The sequence below is a fragment of the Oculina patagonica genome, chromosome 12 (genome assembly GCF_052425735.1).
Source record: "Oculina patagonica isolate OP01 chromosome 12, crgOcupat, whole genome shotgun sequence".
Classification (NCBI taxonomy): Eukaryota; Metazoa; Cnidaria; class Anthozoa; order Scleractinia; family Oculinidae; genus Oculina; species Oculina patagonica.
In genome coordinates this window covers 12,104,524-12,123,086 of record NC_135769.1, presented here as the reverse complement: position 1 = coordinate 12,123,086, position 18,563 = coordinate 12,104,524, and the positions used below count along the sequence as shown (strand labels likewise).

The following is an 18,563-nucleotide window of genomic DNA, read 5'->3' as shown; positions in this document are numbered from 1 at the left end:
GGACTAACGGACTGAATGTGCGAAGTGCCTCGTTCCCAGGTCTGCTTCAACGTTGCACAAGGTGCGCTTGGAGTTGTGGGACTGATAAAGTTTCACTTCCTTCCCATCAAGCTCCGGACTCCTTGATTTACCGGAGACCATCCCGTTCCTTTATTTGTAGCTTGCCTTTACATTGTTATGAAAGCGCAGTACCCCCGAAGAAAACATGCAAGTCTATAAACTCCTAGGATATCTGGTTGATATCAAGGCTCCTGGGTTAATGTACGGTGCAAACGAACTGATGATCCGACTTTAGCCTGCGTAGCTGGCGGTTTTGTTGGGGTTTAAAGTGCACACAAGCAGCGGCGAAGCGGCAGGTGGCTTGGGGAGGAGGAGGTCTGCTCCAACGTTGCGCAAGGTTTCGAGCAAAGTAATGGGGATGTTATATTTACGCGCTCTTTTTTATGTCTTGTCTATTCTTGGTGGTCCAAAAAACAGAAAGAACAACGAGCATATATAGGTCCGCAATACGTACGTGTGCACAGTGCAGCTTTAAGTTCAGTTGTATGGAATGGCTTGGATTTGCATAACCACTTATGTGACAGCCCCAGCAACAAGCTCTAAGGTGTCATAATTGAAATAGTTAAAAATTTGCACCAATGAGCATCTGGCCTCTTCAATATCTAGCATTTTGGAACGAACTTAGTCTATTCAAATCCTGTTCGGACACAAGGTGACAGATGTATCAACGCTGTACCATTGCCCAATTCTATATAGCCTGTTCCAGGCTCTCAGTAGTTGGGGGAGAGCGAAAAACACGGGCATATGGAAAAAAAACAAGGAGGACAAAGCCTTCGCTCGCCTTCGTCCTCCTCGTTTTTTCCTTGCACGCCTGCATTTTTCGCTCTCCCCCAACTACCGATAGCCTGGAACAGGCTAATTTCTATAGTCCTTCGAGTTAACACACTGTCTCAGAACTGTGCATGTTATTGAGTACTGTCCTTGAGGGAGCTACATCTGGTCATTGTTATGAAGATTGTTACCAAGAATTGCCCTCAAACACTGTTTCTTTTGTAATTCTTCAACCTTCCATTGGGTTTCTGATTCAAGATGAAGGTTTCTTTCAGCTGATGGTTAGTAAGAGGAGCCTTAAGCCATCCATCAAAGTCCATAGAAACTGAGGGCAACCACTAATAATTATTGTTTTGACACAATCCAGTGACTCATCTGAACTGATTTGTTGACCGCTATCGGTAAATTTAATTCTTTTCAGCAAACAAATGCATGAAAAATAATTAACATCCAGGGTCCATCCATTGATCAAGGACATGAAAAATTACTGACGTTGTGGAGGGGGACAGAGGGGTCTGAACCTACCGCCTCCTGTGCTTTTTACTCCTGCTTCACATATTTTTTACTCCTGCCTCCGGCCCCTCTCCGTAGCCATTCTCTCCTCTTTGTCCCATATCTATTGCGAATATAATGAAATGTTGCAAAATTTTACTTGTTTTCTCCCAGTTCCCGTCACCTTAGGAATCCCGCTTCGCACCCTCCCTTCTGCTTCCCGCCCCTTTTCTCCCAGGCTCCCACCCACCTGTTCCCCTCCACAGACAATTTAAATACCAGTTCTAGAGATGTCACCTGCCTTGTCAAAGATTATCAATAAACGTCAGCCATGTGACAGGTAATCCTATATTTAATCACATATGCTCCTTGCTTGAATTATTAGCTTCAAAAATTATCAAAAGTAAAGACCCCCAAGAATAAAATCATTAAACTACAAAAAGATTTCCCATTACTGAAAATCAAAAAAAGTTGCATACATTGGGCTTTTCATAAACTATGCTGCTTGGAAAAACTTAAGAAATGATCCCTTTCAAATATACAATTAAGTAAAGATAAGACCATCTAAGCTTTGCCATGCATATGGCAAAAAAAATGAGTTTAAATACTAAACATTACATCGCCAGTTCTAACATATTTAAATCCAGCTTTAAATAAAGGCGAATCTCCTATACACTATACACTCCTATAATACACTCAAAACAATATTAACATTTTTAAAAAGCATGATAAATAGCCAGAAATAGCAGACAGTTTTGTCTTGTTTGATTTTATGCTACCAAAACAAATTCTGGCTGCTTCTTCCGAAAGTGAGCTATCCATCACTTCTCATTAATCCAAAATAAAATATTAATGTTTAAATAAGGCATTGGTCACTGACAGGTAAGCCTCAAAACCACTTCAATTAAACACGGCTAGTGTTGTGCTGTTTAAAATTTTAAAAAACTGCAGCAGTTAAAAGAAATTATTTGACATGACAACTTGAGAATACTTCGACACAAACACTAAGAAAAGAGCTCAAAAGAATTGTTTTGATTTTTTCAATTACATTTAATAACTTCTCAATCTGACAGCTGATTTGTAGTAGCTTTTAATCATAAATGTTGGTCAGGTTCACGATCTATCAATGTTAATTGCCAAGTGTCACAGCAAGGAAACAACTTTTATTGTCAGCTAATATGCACCCACTATGAATAATTTTCTAAACGATAGCGCGAGCGTTCTACAGAAATTATAGTAACTGTGATGTGAATTGTACACTTTTCAATTCTTATATGTACACAAATAAGTTCTTGAAGGGAATTACTGTTCGATCTATTGCAGTTATAAACCTTCTAGAACCTTGTTGAATAGCCTTGATCACATTTCAAGCAAATACTTGGTGATCGTAAAGGTAAAAATTGTAATCAAACTGCCATATCTACACCGCAAGTCACAGATGAAATCCATGCTTGTATCAAACTGTGTTCGTTGCGTACTCCATGGCGGCAGATCTATCGTATCGTGGTTTTCGGTATCGCAAAATTGGAATAAGCCCCAAGAAAATATAAAGCACACCAGTAACAACGAGAGCATAACCAACTGCTATCAAAGATCTTGGCTTGGACAAGGCATAGTGGAATATCAGTGATAGAGTCGTGCCCAGCAACAACATGACAAGGCCAGCGAAAATCACTTGCCAACCGCGTCGCCGCCAAAACGACGAAAATTCTCGCCCAGTATTCACATCTGTTCCGTTTATAAAAAGCCGAAATCCCCCAAAGTAGTTCGTCCACGACAGAGAGTTGTAAATAAGCAGGAAAGAATGGCCATCTTGTTCCCACTCGTATTGCCCGCTACCAAAACAAAGAGGGCTGCAGGGATTGTAAGTCAGCCCGTGGTGATCCAGTTCGTGTCCGTTTACGTAGATACGGTATTCTTCACAGAAGCAACCAATTTCTCGGATTAGCTGGACCGTGTACTGTCGATATTCTGGACCAACCTTCAGATTTTGCGCCCAAGTACAAGTCGTTTTACAGCACGAAGGCATCGCGACGGTTCGGGGCAGTCAGCTAGCGAAGTTCACAGCGACAATATCGATCTTCGCCTAAAACTTTCTAATAAATTTCGGATTAAGAGGTCTTTTGAGACCCTTTGCTTAGTCGCTTTGCCTTTATCTGCGGGTTTTCTTCAAGCCAATGGCAAGTTAAGCTGTAATTAGGATGAATTATCCGCAAACCAAGGAATAAATGGTGATCGATGATACTCTCTTGCCAAAAATCGTTTGCTAAATGCAAACATGTCACAATATTATTGCGTGACATCTTTCCTCGCAATGTATTCGTGTTAATTTGCATAGTGTCAATACGACAGAAGACTCGAGTGCTGATTGGCTAATTAAAGTTAGAGTAATATTTTGTGCGAAAAGCAGGCGAAAAGAGTGTGTTCAATATTTTAATCCAAATATCCAAGAATCTAAGAATATTAGTTCGCCGTTTGTGCATCAATACGAAAAACTGCTACAGTTTCTTATTTCTTTTCAAGCGAATAAAAATCGCAATATATGTCCACTAATATTTTTCTAAACAACAAAAATAAAAATAGAAATTGAATTTGGGCAATTTGTCTAAATTTCACTTGCTTGACCTTCCATCTTTTTTAACGCATTATATTCGCTTTTGATAATTATCAGAGACCTCGCAGACTCCGAGGCTACCCTTGACGAGCGATTAGAAAACTAAACTAATATCATTCCGGTGTCAGTAAAAATGTTAGGCATGGTTTTCAAAAATCAAAAAACAAGAAGAAAATATTTTTAAAATATGCGAAAATTTGCGCAGCAAGCACTAATAATAATGCAAAATAAATGTAATACCATGTTTAATCACGTGACCAAAATTTTCAAAAGATGAGTCCATTTGTCATAAATTTGGGTAATCCATCCAAAGCGAGTTCTAAAAGGTCAAGAATGTCGCAAAAGAGGGATTAAAGTGTTTTTTATGTTAAGAACAGTTGATGTAGAAAAATTGTGCGAGCGGGCACGGGCCGCGCAGTCACCCGTTTTACAGATTATTATGGAAATAATATAGTTACCTTGAATGTTTACATGAATAATTCATCGGGCGCGGTTAAATGTAGCAGAGATTTAATATTCTTCAGATATGATTTAGCAGCGATTTTCAGACAGTGGTAGAAGTAAAGGTGGTTTTTATTGTGATCTTACAAGCCGTTTGTAAAAGGCGGGGCTGGTATAAATACAGTACAATATGAATGGAGTTGTAAAAAGCGTGGATCCGTGACAGGTGAATATTGGAAAAGAAACAATTAAGCATGGTTTTTCAAGAGATGCGGGCAGGAAAAAAACACATGCTTATCTAAAGATTGTAAACGCGCTCGTTTTTTTAACTGGTTTTTGAAAAAATGTTTGTTTTCTTTTTTTCTCCCTGCACGCAACTCAAATTATTGCTTACATATTTCATTCAGTTCACGGAACATCAAAACACGGCGCTGTATTTGCATGCGCTTTATAGCGTGTCCAAATTAAATGACTGGGCACAAATTGAGTGTGGAAAATTTGAAAATAAAACTTCAATGATCGCGATCAAGTGTTAAAGTCCAGCCTTTTTTATTTGTTGTTTTTTGGTCCATTTTCGCCTCCGGACCGTACTGACATTTTCCTCGACATGATAATGTAAACAATCTTTCCATATTTTCAATATGTCTTCCAGACAACATTTTAAATATTACCATAATTTAGCGAAACGTTACGCTGTTTAGTTTCTGGGCTAAACTCGTGGCGAGAGTGCCGGAAGTTTACAATATGTGAAGCGTCGAGATCTTGTTTCCTACTCTCTCTCTCTCTCCCCAGCTTGAATAAGTAATACTTGCGGTTTGGAGTTTTCTTATACTGTGTAAACAGGTCCGTAACGATTAGAATATCTCGCCACATGTGATGTTAAACCCTCCACAATCTTTAACAAGCCAAAGATTAACAAAACTCGTCCTAGGAGTTCCCATAACACAAAGTACGGTACGGTGTCCTCAAAGTACCTTATTGATTCCAATAAAATTCCAATCAACACTTCGATAAGTCCAAAATAAACGAGCACCCATCCGCGGCGTCTCCATAACTCCGACGGAGTTAGATCCCTTTCGATCTGCAAACCATCGATTAGTAAATGATACTCTGTCATAGACCAAACTCCAGGAACAATCATTAGTAAAAATGAACGGCCGTCGAATTCCCACGAGTGTTGTTCGCTTCTACTGCACACAGCTAAGCCATTCAGTCGCTTGAATGTTGCGTGATGTATTTGCAATCCGTTCGTAAATATGCGAACTTCTTCGCCACACCATCGCTTAAAGCGAACAAGTTCGACAGAATAATGTTTCTTTCCTGAGATAAAGTTGAAGCTCTTTTCCCATTTTTTGGTGGTTTTCCATAAACATGCTTGCATTTTTCCGAGATTGTTCCGCAAACTCAATCGCCACCTCCCTGAATCGCCGTGTGCGGTGGCGGGCAAATTATGCATTCGTTAATCACTTAACATTTATTTATTTGGTGACCACAATAACTGCCTGCTCCAATCAGATCTGTCATCAAACTGATCCCGATCTAGCTCTAATGATGCTAGCAACGGTTTGTTTGTGTGTAAGTGCTTGGCCGTTACACGACGTAAATCACAGAGTCGCACGTTTCTTCCAGATAAATTGTTGTTTATTTGTTATTTTTGTAGCTTGTCCTCTTCATAGGATTACATACATTGTATTTTGGGGGTGGTTTTCGCACGGCCGGCTACGGCCGGCACAGGCGCCAATGGGTTAATACACAGGTAGCCAAAGCTTAAGATACGACTGAAAATAAATAAAATGATCTAAAAACTTAATAAAATGATCTGAAATTATCAACAGCTTATTAGTCCAGTCATTTTACTAAAAATAATGGGTCAACCTGCAACTAATTGCAACAGAAGAAATTTCAACGGTTTTTGACCGAGAAACTTATCGTTAATAACATATCAAACGTCCCAGAAAATCCCGGAAGGGAAAGTTATTGAAAAATGGGTTTTTTGAGAAGCTCCGAGACACGTTTTTAGAGATACATGGAAACGAGGCTGAATAAAGCTTTTATAAAAACGCGCGTGTTTATGCCTTAAAAGTAAAAAATACAACAAAATTTGAAACGATATCTCAAGTTGAAGGTTTTTTTATTTTAGAAATCAAATTAATTTGGGACATTTCATATGTACACAGCTTTAATTTTAAGTGTATTTCAGGTGCTTGCCGTGTTAAAACCCGCAACCCTGTGTATAGGACTAAATGACATTAAGTTGTTTTTTTCTCTGGAGCGATTTTTTTCTTTTTTTTTTCTTTTTAATGAAACTTGTTGAACTGTTTAAACCTTTATTCAAAAAATAGTGATACAATTCAAGAAAGCTTAATTTTCGTGCGGAAAGAGTAAGAAAAGCGTGAGTTGGCGTGAGATCGAAGTTTTTAACTCGGAGCCGAGACTCACACCCAAGGCGGGAGAGTTCGCAGGTATAGTGTGCTGTGTTTGACGCCTGCAGAAATTTTAATCTCCGTCGAACAAAATGGCTTGAGAACTTCAATGTTCTGTGCTCCGACCAGGTAAGTGTATTCTGAGTTCTCTTCAAGAGTAATTTTTCTTTCAAAATGGAGAAGTTTCCCTTTGCTGAATCATAGTGTATCACATCCAAAGCATTGTTTCTAAAGCGATTCTAGCGAGTTTCTGCGGCTACAGTATTTCCTTGAGTCTTTCAACGCAGTTGAAATGCAACGTATTACATTCTGGCTTCGAAAATATAAACTAAAAAGCGAGATCACTGCATACGACGCTGCAGTGAGTTAAAATAAGAACAATGTTATCCTTTCTTCTACTTATAAAGAATGATATGTTAAGGTTTTAAACCCGATTGCTGAAATTTATTGGACTAAACATAGAGCGTCTATGATTCTATTGCACGTTTGACACAGTCTAACTTGTATCCTGGTAATTTTTAGACCAGCAAGAGCCTAAAATGAATAAAATGTGTTGTGCGATTTGCCAAAAATCGCTTGAAGATGACATAGTATCTCTCCGTCTGAAGGGAAGTGAGGGTATAAACCGCGCAAGCGCAGAGCGCAATGACAACATCCAAACTGTTCCCGGTTAAAAGGTACACAAGGCATGTCGCCGCGCGTATTCCCACCCTAGTAACATTGCCCAAGCCAAGAAACAAGAAATTGCAAGCTCGCAAACCTCAAGCCAACGTCGTTCATTGGATCGCAAGAGTGAAAAATTCTTTAGCTTTAATACGGACTGTTTCTACTGTGGTAACGAAATTGATTTTGAGGAGCAAAAGAAAAAGCCAGGAGAAGTGTTCCGTGTGACAACCCTCGAGACAAGAGTGACTGTACTAGAGGCATGTTCTGAAAGGGGGGATTTTGGGGTTGAAGTGGTACAGGCGAGAATTTCAAATGTCTATGATTTGCCGGCCGCCGGTGCTGTTTACCATCAGCTATGCAGCGTCAACTTCAGGACCAAAAAACAAATGCCAAAAGTATTCATTGCCTTAGATCAGTCTGATAGTAAGAAAAGAAAAATCGGACGTCCACAAGATGAAGAAAAAAACGAAGCGTTTGTCAAAGTGGCGAGCTTTCTTAAGGAGAACGACGACGAACAAATTACTGTCATGGATCTAATGGATAAAATGGAGGAGTATCTTGGTGACTCGACTACTGCCGCATAGCCGCACCCATATGAAAGCAAGACTTCAGGAAAACTTTAAAAGTACGTACCGCATCAGCTATTCTGCACAAATTTCACCCACAACAAAAGGATGTTGATCTGGATACGGAAAAATTAAGTATAATCTGAACTGCCTTAAGGTTGATCAAGAATGACATCAAATTGCATAAAACATCCATCGAAATCTACCCTTTGATCGAAAACGAAGCTGAGAAAAGCGCTAAATTCCTCCTAGCCATGCTAAAGATGTTTTTGGAGGGTATTCTGGTTGGTAAAGATAACGGGAAGTTAGCATCAATTGAACGGGCTATTGTTCAGGTGGCGCGACCAAGAGTGATTCTTGCGCCTTTACAAGTTGGTTTAGCAGTGCAGCTCCATCACAACTTCGCATCGCGATTTCTAATAGACACCCTTCATCGCCATGGCTTCTGGATTATGACAGAGAGTTTGTTTAGTACGTAGCTGACAATGTGGAACATAATCTACGAACCCTTGACGGTAAAGACACCTTTCATGGCATGGGCATGATTTGTACCATCACTCCTGGCACTAACCGAAAAAGAAGCGTCCCGTCGAGTCCCGAGACGAAAGATTAGTCCTCAAGACATCTCAGCAGCTGGAAAAAAAAGAAATACTGATACGCCCGCCATCTGAGCCAAGGCAATCACAAGTGGAAATAGAGTACAATAACGTAGTTGTTGCAAATGTAGTAGTAGATCCCACAGCGAATTTGGACATACTTTGGAAGACGTTTCTGCTGTTTAACACCACACGCCCAGCATGGGCTGGAATGATGCAAGCTGTCCACCGGGGTAACCATCAGGGGACCTGAACCCAAGCGACGTCACATGTATTTCCTCCACTCTAAAAATTTGTGTCTGAACATGCGCGGCGCCACAACATCGCTAACCCCATCGTCACATTTGACCAGCCCCTTTGGTGGAAGGTGTTCCACATCATCAGCACCGAACCAGCTAACAGTGACTTAGGCAAAGTTATTTTGCAATTAGGAGCCTTTCACACGCAAATAAGCTTCCTTGTTAGCATTGGTCATCCTATGGAAGGATCAGGGTAGAGGGAAGTTCTGGAGTTAATATATGCGTCAAAAATCATTGAACGCGCAGTCCGCGCGCACCTCATATAATGAGATTTATTTTGCTTACAGAATACTTTTTGATCACTTTTTCCTTCGGATGAAAGTTTTCAGGCATATTTGAAGTACATTTCATGGTTTTTGGATGAAATGAATGGAATTCTGGCCATAAACAAGCATAATAACAGAATTTCTGTTTTTGAGCCTCGTTTACATGTTACGCAAAAGCACGACTCAGAATCCGTTAAATTTTCGAGATGTTCCCATGCATGGATCCTTTGGGACTTTTAGTATGTTGATCTAGGGACTTATTCGAAATGATTGGCGGTAAGAAAGCTTCTGTTGCATTAAGTTGCAGGTCCAACCACAAAATGACTGGACTATATTGTTTTATCTATCTTCTATTACATATTCATGTGAGCTTTGTTCTACGAGTGAAAATTAGCATAATATATGCTAATACTAAAATTGCTCTCAACTAACAAAGCGAAGCGATAGGTCGCACATTTGAGCCATCAGAATGCCGACCCGTGTTCACAAAATGAGCTGTAATTCTCAAAGTTTGCCATTTCTCACCCAAAACGCCTCAAATTCATAGGCTACGATAATCATCCTGAAAATACATACCGAAAAATTGCCCAATGTTACATCCTTTCCCCGTTAAAATGAATTATTTCAGTGGTAAACCTCAACGAACCATCCGTGGCCCGAGCTCTTCTGCATTTAATCGTGGATTTGGGACCTGGCGTCTAACATACGCGTGCTAGTCATATGGGTATGACCTTATAGCTTAAATATGTAGCTGATAGTCACAAGATTCCTACAGCCAATCAGCTAGCTACTATTTGCTTAAAGACTATACAGACCAATTTCCCGGGACAAATTGCATAGGCATAGCAATACGGGCACATCGTATCTTATAGCATATAGAGTTTTTCAAATCCAATAGTTAGCAATTTTTTGCCCGCCCATCCCATTCCCGGGCAGTCTTAAGTTTATATGTGTCTAATCTTATTTCATTTCGTGTACGTTAGTTGATTTCCATTTTATTTGTAGTTTTCAATCCAGTATTTCAATATTATGTGTATTGTACTTAATAAGATATTATTTGTGCATTGTAATAAAGACTGCCAGAACCCCAGTCCAGTGTCCGCGTGGTGGTTTAGATATGCAATTTGGAACCACAAAAGCCACTTTCTAGGGGAGGTGTATGGAATTTTGTTTGTTTACTTTTCATCCCTGAGCTCATGAATATGAGGTCATCATGTGTTGCACGAGACATTCCGTACACCTCCCCTAGAAAGTGGCTTTTGTGGTTCCAAATTGCATATGATTAAATGCAGAAGAGCTCGGGCCACGGATGGTTCGTTGAGGTTTACCACTGAAATAATTCATTTTAACGGGGAAAGGATGTAACATTGGGCAATTTTTCGGTATTTATTTTCAGGATGATTATCGTAGCCTATGAATGTGAGGCGTTTTGGGTGAGAAATGGCAAACTTTGAGAATTACAGCTCATTTTGTGAACACGGGTCGGCATTCTGATGGCTCGAGTGTGCGACCTTTCGCTTCGCTTTGTTAGTTGAGAGCAATTTTAGTATTAGCATACATTATGCTAATTTTCACTCGTAGAACAAAGCTCACATGAATATTTAATAGAAGATAGATAAAACAATATTAAAGCCGTTGATAATTTCAGATCATTTTATTAAGTTTTCAGATCATTTTATTTATTTTCAGTCGTATCTTTAAAAGCTTTGGCTACCTGTGGTTAATACAAGTCTTTCACATTTTAAAGCGGTGCTAATATTCAACCTAAAGGATTTGTTTCCGCGACAATCTATTGCGTTAGTCACGCTAAACACGAGTAAATAATCATTTATTCGCGTTCTCAATTCAACGGATTTCTTTTGGATGTGGGCCGAGAGAATGGGTATATATGAAGAATGTATTGAACCGCTGAACTGTTTGTTTGCTGTAGTAGGCCGGAATTGCGACACGAGTACTACAGTATTTTCAATGTGTTTTCCATTGGGTTTTCTTTGGCTCCTTAATTTGCGGTTGAGTTTTGTAAACAGCGCATTGTTTACTTCTAGATTGCAGTTTTAATTTAGAATGTGATGGGGAAGTGTAAAGTATTCAGGTAAGCTTAGTTCTAATACAGTAGAATCCCAGTAACTCGAACCGTATTTACTCGAATAAGCGCCGCCCCCGATTAAGCGCCGCATTTGGGACGCGAAAAATTCAATAAGCGCCGCGGCGCTTATTCGAGTAAATACGGTTCTCGGTTAACTCGAACAACCCCGCTAATGCGAACTAACTTCCATTTCACTTGGACCCAATATTCAGTCATTGCTCGGTTAATTCGAAAACCCCGCTAAGTCGAAGACTTTATATGCTTTTGATAAATATGAAGAATTTTGTAATGTTGACTTGTTTCCTTGGATATTATTCTTCAGTCACCTGACCCATCACGTGGATTGAAGATTACTGTAATTTTTGCATACGCAAGCCAAATCGGTCATAAACTGTTTTCAAACGTTTAGTTCTTTGTATTCAAAGGAAAGTTCTTGCAGAGTGCGTTTTATCCAGTAGTCCCAAGTTATCAGTACAAAGATACGCACGTTAATGCTTTAGTTTGGCAAGAGTGAACTTAATGAAATAACATTATAAACGGATACAAATTCCAGTGGTTTTTAACTGTTGCGGAGTGGAGTGGTTTTTAACGGTTTACGAAGTTTAAAGGAGCAATAGAGCTCTATTTACTGCTCAATAAACTTGTTTTCAATAGAGCACTGAACTTGACAGTTGTCATAAACTTTTTATCACCGTTGGAAGAATTCACTCTGGAAAAGAGACAGATGTTCAGTGGAGCAAGAGAGTTACCTTGAGTGCTCAACAGATTTCCGTTTGCAAGAGAGACACCATAGAGTGCTCAACATAACTTTACTTAGCTGAAATTTTCTGATTAAAGCAATATATAGTTTGCAATACTTATAATTAGTGAAAATTAGTTATGATATGTGTCGAAAGTCAAACAAACACAGAAAATTTATTTTAAGAATGTATAAGTTACAGCTAATAATTATGAAATTAAAACAGTGTGAACTCCAACCTTATCATATATGTGGTAGAGTCATTTGTCTTAGTGGTGACATTGAAGACATGAAGACATGAAGACAATACCAATAGTAATTTAAAAGCACAGAGTGCTTCCTTAGCAAATTCTGGTTCACTGTTTGAAATAAGATTGTCTGAGTTAAATTTATCTGCAATTGATGTTGGAGGAGGTGGAGATTGTTTTTTTAGAGCTGTTTCTCATCAACTTTATGGCAATCCTAATAGTCATTTATCTATACGTACCCTTGCTGTTAATTATTTAGTTCAAAACCCAGATCAGTTTATCGAAAGCAACACTGAACATTCTTGGCAAGGTTACTTAAACAATATGTCATGCCAGGGTACATGGGCTGATGCTATTATAGTACAAGCAGTGGCTAATTGTTTAAATTTGACAATTTATATTGTTGAATCTAATGAAAGTTTTGCTCCTTTGACTGTTGTTCAACTGACCAATAAATATGACAGGGGAATGCAGAAATATTGTCATTGGTCACATTGACGAAACTCATTATGTATCTACTATTGAAAAAAATATTAATCGCTCTTATTATCAATTGAACATCAGATTGGGTCATTTTGTAGAAGCGTTTGAATTAGTTGACTTTGATGAAAATTCAAAGCTATGTCACATGTTTAAAACAAAGAGTTTTCGTCTAAAATAAAGTACCATTTGCCTGAAATCTGATCACTAGTATATAAAACAATTAAGTCTAGAATAGCAATAACACTTTGAAGGACAAAAAGGATTTCCAAAAACTCAACAACAAAACTTAACAACAAGGGGTTTCCTATTGGTACCCCATCCAAAAATAACCCCGCTCAACAAACCTTAACTTTGGCGATAGGATCATAGGCCTTCGGGCACCATCGTTCCTGGGGGGCGGGCCTTTTGCCCGGTGCGTGGGTTGAGCCGTGGGCATGTGACATGCATTGAAGTGGGCTGCCTGCTTGCTTTTCGTGGCGTTTCCGGGTCTCTCCCGTTCTTTCCTCTCTTCCATTTGGGGGGGCCGCGTCTCCCCCATTGGTTCGCGTGTACAGCGCGGCGTGATCATTTCGGGTTCGCTGCCCGGCTTTGGTCGTGCATGCTTCTCATTTGTTCAGCTTGTCTGTCCCCGTCGCACGCTCAGCTGGGCTGATTCACTACTTTCGCGGTCCGCACGATGATTCGAGGGATCGACGCAGATTGGATTGGACTTTCACAAGTAGGTTTTCCATCTTTTCCGTTTGTATTCGTTTAACGTAATGTTGACGCCTTTCGGCTTTTTTCTTTTTTTCCTTAGGCTGTTGCCCGAATTCTACATTTTCCCGAATTTGGCACTGGGGGGGCTGCAGCCCCCTCCCCCCCCGTCTCGTACGCCTATGGATAGGATGACAACCACTACTTTCCATGTGATATAAGAAAGAACGCGTAGCTCACCTCACACCACCTCACCTTGAGCGGGGTTTTACTTGGATGAATGACCTTATGAAAACCCCTTGTTGTTGCGATTCCATTTTTAAGTTTCTCAGTACAAACTTATTAATTTCAGGTACTTTTATTTCCCTTTTAACAGCTTCCTACTTCGGCTTTATGCGTTTCTTTGTCTCGAGCCTATGCCCGACTTCACCCTCCCCCCCCAAAAAAATCATTCTTCGAGGCATTCTTTACCTTAAATTGCCGTATTTTTACTTGAGATTGTTTGTTTTGGTAGCTGTTGTTGCCACTTTTTAAAATGTTTCACACTTCTGCGTTTTACAAAATTCAGACATTCCGCGTTTTAAGAAAATACGTCAATGCGCATTTTACAATGTTACTCCCATCAACCGTGCCGTTCCACCGTTCCGCCATTCCTCCTAATAGACTAACCCGAATATCCAGGAGGACAGAAATTTTCATACTATGATATAGGGCTGCCAAAACAGCTAAAAAAAAGGTTTGGTATACGGCAAACGAGTCAAAGTTCCAGCAACATACCCCCAACTACTAGAAATATACAAAGTACAAACGAGTTAAAATCCATAACAAACCATGGCTAAAAGATACAGGAGCTTACCCTACAGGGAAAATATATATTTCAAGACTTGCACTCCTAAACAAATGAAAAGCCTCTTTCACCCTTTAGCAAAAGACTACTCCATACCACAATTAACTGCCAACAGATAAACCATAGCAAAATAGTCGTAGTCTCACCTTACCTTTGATTTTTAAAATATTGAAATAATTTACAATTGAATTGATATTAAATGCTTACAAGATCAGCCAAGCATCAGTGGAAGTATTTTAGCAGCTAATGACATAAACAAAAAGAAAATTATAATGCGGTACATATGATAAACGGCACGCAATGCATGCAGAAGCGATGACGTTTTACAAGGGGTCTTAAATAATTTTCAGGAAATTTGTCAAAAAATTAACGTATATGGAAGTAAAACTTAAAACAGCAAGGGACCGTTCTGTGTTGAATTGTTCAACTTATCTTGTAGCGTGACATCCGATATACAACATACGATACCTCTCGGATGGTCAAGCGCACTCTTGTAATTGTTTACACCGCCCCTTTTTTAAAGAATGAAAAGATTTCTGTCTACTAAATCTAATAGAATTTATCATGCCCGGAATCGGGAGTATTTTGCCTTGAGTTTTTCGTCCCCAGCGTGGTTCGCATGGAGCTGTGTGAATGATGCGGGTGATTAGTCCCCAAGTTCCACTTTTCGGAACGAATTAAAAGAATGAAAGAATGAAAAGATTTCTGTCTACTAAATCTAATAGAACTCATCAAATATAATTTTTTTTATGGTCCTTTCCAGCTGCCCGGAATCGGGAGTACTTTGCCTTGAGTTTCTCGTCCCCAGAGCCCCTTGTCCCGCTCAGTTTGGGGCAAGAGGAAAAAGTGGCTTTGGAGACACATGATTTGATTGGCTTGATTTTTAACAAAGAGAATTTGAATCTAGTCAGTCAAATCAACCGTAGTAAAATCTCTTACAACAAACGTTTGCTCGTTCGATTTGCGCCTGCACTCATTCCGTTCAGCGGATACCTGCCACAGAGTCTGCGGGGGAGAGAGATATATGGGAGCCGGGAAATAGGGAAAGTGGAACTTGGTGACTAATCACCCGCATCATTCACACAGCTCCATGCGAACCACGCATGACCGCAAGACCAGGGAACGAGCTTAACGCTTTAACTTTCTACACGATACTGCGTGCAACAGTTTGTCAGTTAAAATAGATTTTCTGACGCGGAAACGTTTAATTGGGATCTGCCTCGTCTCCAGGCGTCCTCCTCCTTGGTCGTGCACAGTCCGCTTGGCATTGTGGGACTGGCGTGCACGGTTCGCTTGCTCGCTTTCCAACCATCAACCCCCGCGCTCCCTGTTTTCCCGCCTTACCGCCTCGACTGTCCGGTCGATCGGCGGCATTCGGCGCATGGGGACGAGGCAGATTGGAATAAGTTTGCTTTGCTCAGGCGAAGGACAGATGAAGATTAGATTGTGCTTGGCTCTTTTGTAAGGGATAGAGGCCTACCCTGGTATGTCATTGAATCTACAGAAACGGCATAAAAAATACCAAACAAATGATCAAACGACAATGTTATTGCGTGTTTCAGTGTGACTACTTGAGCTGGGCCACTTGGAACAAAGTTAACCAATCAAAAAGTTTAAATTGAGAACCATGGATAGTGATTTTTTTCGTAAACAGACAAATTACATCGGAGCATTCAGACAACAGTTCTACAACCAAATTTGAAACCAAGTGAAAGAATTTGCGTACTATCGACTCCTTCATTCTGTATACCCTCTACAGATCCCATCCTTGACCAACTGTTGGCGGCAAATTATCATAACTATTGTTTTATTAAAAAAAAAAAAAAAAATAGCTCGAAACCCCGAAACGTTTATAACCGCTCAAAATTCAGGAACGAAACTAAAGTTGAACCCTGGGAACGAGGTTGTCACCATCCCTTGTTTTCTGTTAGCGTTTTGATTGGTTAAAAGTGGCCACACTGTGAGAGTAAACAGCCTTGCAAAGAAATTCAAGACTTAAATTTACATATCCTCAAGTGCCTAGCCAAAGAATCCGTCTATTCCCATGAATTTACTCATTTCCAGCGAGAGGTCCGATTACCAAAGAATATGATTTTTTTAAAATTACATTTTTAATTAAGACTAGTTTTAACACTTAAGTGAACTGACTGAATTGCAATCCAACTAATTGCATGACTGGTAACAAAACAAAACAGTTTCTCTTTCGATAACTAGAAGTCTTATTTCCGCCGCCAACAACTATCCGACTTCACTAAGGTGAAACTATAAACTAAAAAGTGTTCTTTTATTTTTTTAACATGGGCATGCGCATTCAGGGAGTTAACCCAGAGTTACTTCTATTTTGTGGAAATTTTTTAATTAGTCAGGTGGAACAAAACATATACCTAAAACATCATTACGAAACGTGGTGTTCATTGGTGATCTTGACTCACGCTCTAACCGGCATGCAGAACGAAAAGACAATTGAATTGTCATAAACGAGTTTAGCCAATAGCATTTCGACAACTTAGTTTGACTTACGTAAGCTAAGAGGAATTTTTAAGATATTTTTCACGCCCTTAATTAGAATCACTAGCTTAAGCTCATTTATTATTCGGAGGCTTTGTTCTAAAAGCAGGTGCAAAATCACCTATACGCTGAACTAGCTTTATGATTCAGAACGTACAAATCAGAGTACAAAGATTTTTCTAGGGAAAATGTTCCTTGGTAGGATTAATTTCTGCATAAGTGAGCCACTACATAAGTTATGAAATGAATACTTTCCTCTTCTGTAAACATATGCTAAGGGAAGAATACCAAAATAGACTCATGATTTGCATAATGCTCTCGTTTCGGTTTCAAAATAAAGTTGCAGTTTCTAACAGTTGGTAGAGGAAGTGAGTGAAATGGCTCTGTGATAGTCGTGTAACGATACTGAGAGCAATGTTGCAGTGAATTCGAACGCACGTTGCAACTATTACACGAAATGTTGCGGAAGTAAAATCGCCTTCCGCCGGGGGGAAATCCCTATAGGGGACAATACGAAATTAAAGGCTTCGCCCAAAAGGTGTACATTACTCAGGCTGGAAGGAAAAAAAGGCCGGGTAGGAACCTACTTCCACAGCATTACGCAATGTTTCGCGAAATAGATTCCGAGGAAGATACACGGTGCAATTTAGACTGTCATTAACATGTTGCTTCTGGGTCGACTTTGTCAAAAATCTTGTCGATTGCGCAAACACCTTAGGCGAGGGATACTCCCCTGTTTGGTCCAAACAGGGACGTGTTGCCGGACAGGGCATGCGTTTTAAGGCATCGCTGATTGACTTGATTTTTTTTTTGCTGGAAATTTTTAATAACACTTCGGTGCGCCACTGCCTGAGAAAGTTACCTTTGTCCTAGCTGATAATGGTGGTCGTTTAGAATTTTGTCATGTTGGCTGGATGATAGCACTTTACCCAGACCGTCAGTAACGAAATGTTCGGTGTTCAATTTATAAGTTAATCTATAAGAGAAGAAAGCGAAACAAATATTTGCTTTCAAGTGAACGGGAAACAGTTTTGGTAGTTAATAGGCTTCTGGTTTGGAAAGATTTGGTGCGTTTACCACAAGTTAAAAAGCTCTAATTTTGTTTTCCGCTTTCCGAAACTGGTATAATCCACGAAAATGAAAGAAGTTAGAATGCGGGGCCGGAAATGGAAACAGGTTTAAATTTCGCTTTCCTTGTGTTTTTCCTTCTCTGGGAAAGGACAGTTGAATTTCTTGTAATTTTCTATTACCCTTTCTCCTCCTCCTCCTCCTCCTCCTCCTCATCATCATCATCATCATCATCATCATCATCATCATCATCCTTTATTTAAACTGACACGATCAGGTTTTAAGCACAATGCTTATGGGGTCGTGTTCTTACTCACAGTACCACCAGTTTTCGGTCGGTACAAAAAAGGCGTGTACATAGTTTATCTATCCCGGTATTTCTTTCGCAAAGGTCTTGATTTGAACATTAGGCGTTGTTCTTCAGCGTAGCCTGTAATTGGACGAGCGAGCGCTGAATATTCCATCACCGTGTTTTGAGAGTTGAGCGATAGTGGGGAGTCAGGCTGAAAAGCACGCGAGTGACTTGCTTTTGTTAATTTAGTGTTCGCCCACAAAAACGCCTGCACTGAAGACTGTCTGAAGGCTACTAAGATCAGTATGGCATAAGAGGCAAATAGTTCGCCCTTCTAGCAAATAAGATCTGTCACTCAGAGTATCTGCAAAAAAAAAACCGCGCCAATAGAACCTTCCACTATTG

At 39.8% G+C, this 18,563-nt stretch overlaps 2 protein-coding genes across 2 annotated transcripts; both read right to left on the bottom strand.

The window, feature by feature from the left end:
• Nucleotides 1-1,657: 1,657 nt before the first annotated feature.
• On the bottom strand, nt 1,658-4,169 carry LOC144633747 (uncharacterized). Its single transcript, XM_078492607.1, has one exon. The coding sequence runs from the start codon at nt 3,350-3,352 to the stop codon at nt 2,780-2,782; it is 573 nt and encodes a 190-aa protein (XP_078348733.1). The 5' UTR covers nt 3,353-4,169; the 3' UTR covers nt 1,658-2,779.
• A 741-nt stretch (nt 4,170-4,910) lies between these two features.
• On the bottom strand, nt 4,911-10,050 carry LOC144633746 (uncharacterized). Its single transcript, XM_078492606.1, has 2 exons — nt 9,771-10,050; nt 4,911-6,156 (listed from the first exon to the last, which is right to left on the bottom strand). Exon 2 carries the CDS (start codon nt 5,832-5,834, stop codon nt 5,205-5,207), a length of 630 nt encoding a protein of 209 aa, XP_078348732.1. The 5' UTR covers nt 5,835-6,156; nt 9,771-10,050; the 3' UTR covers nt 4,911-5,204.
• Between the last annotated feature and the right edge of the window lie 8,513 nt (nt 10,051-18,563).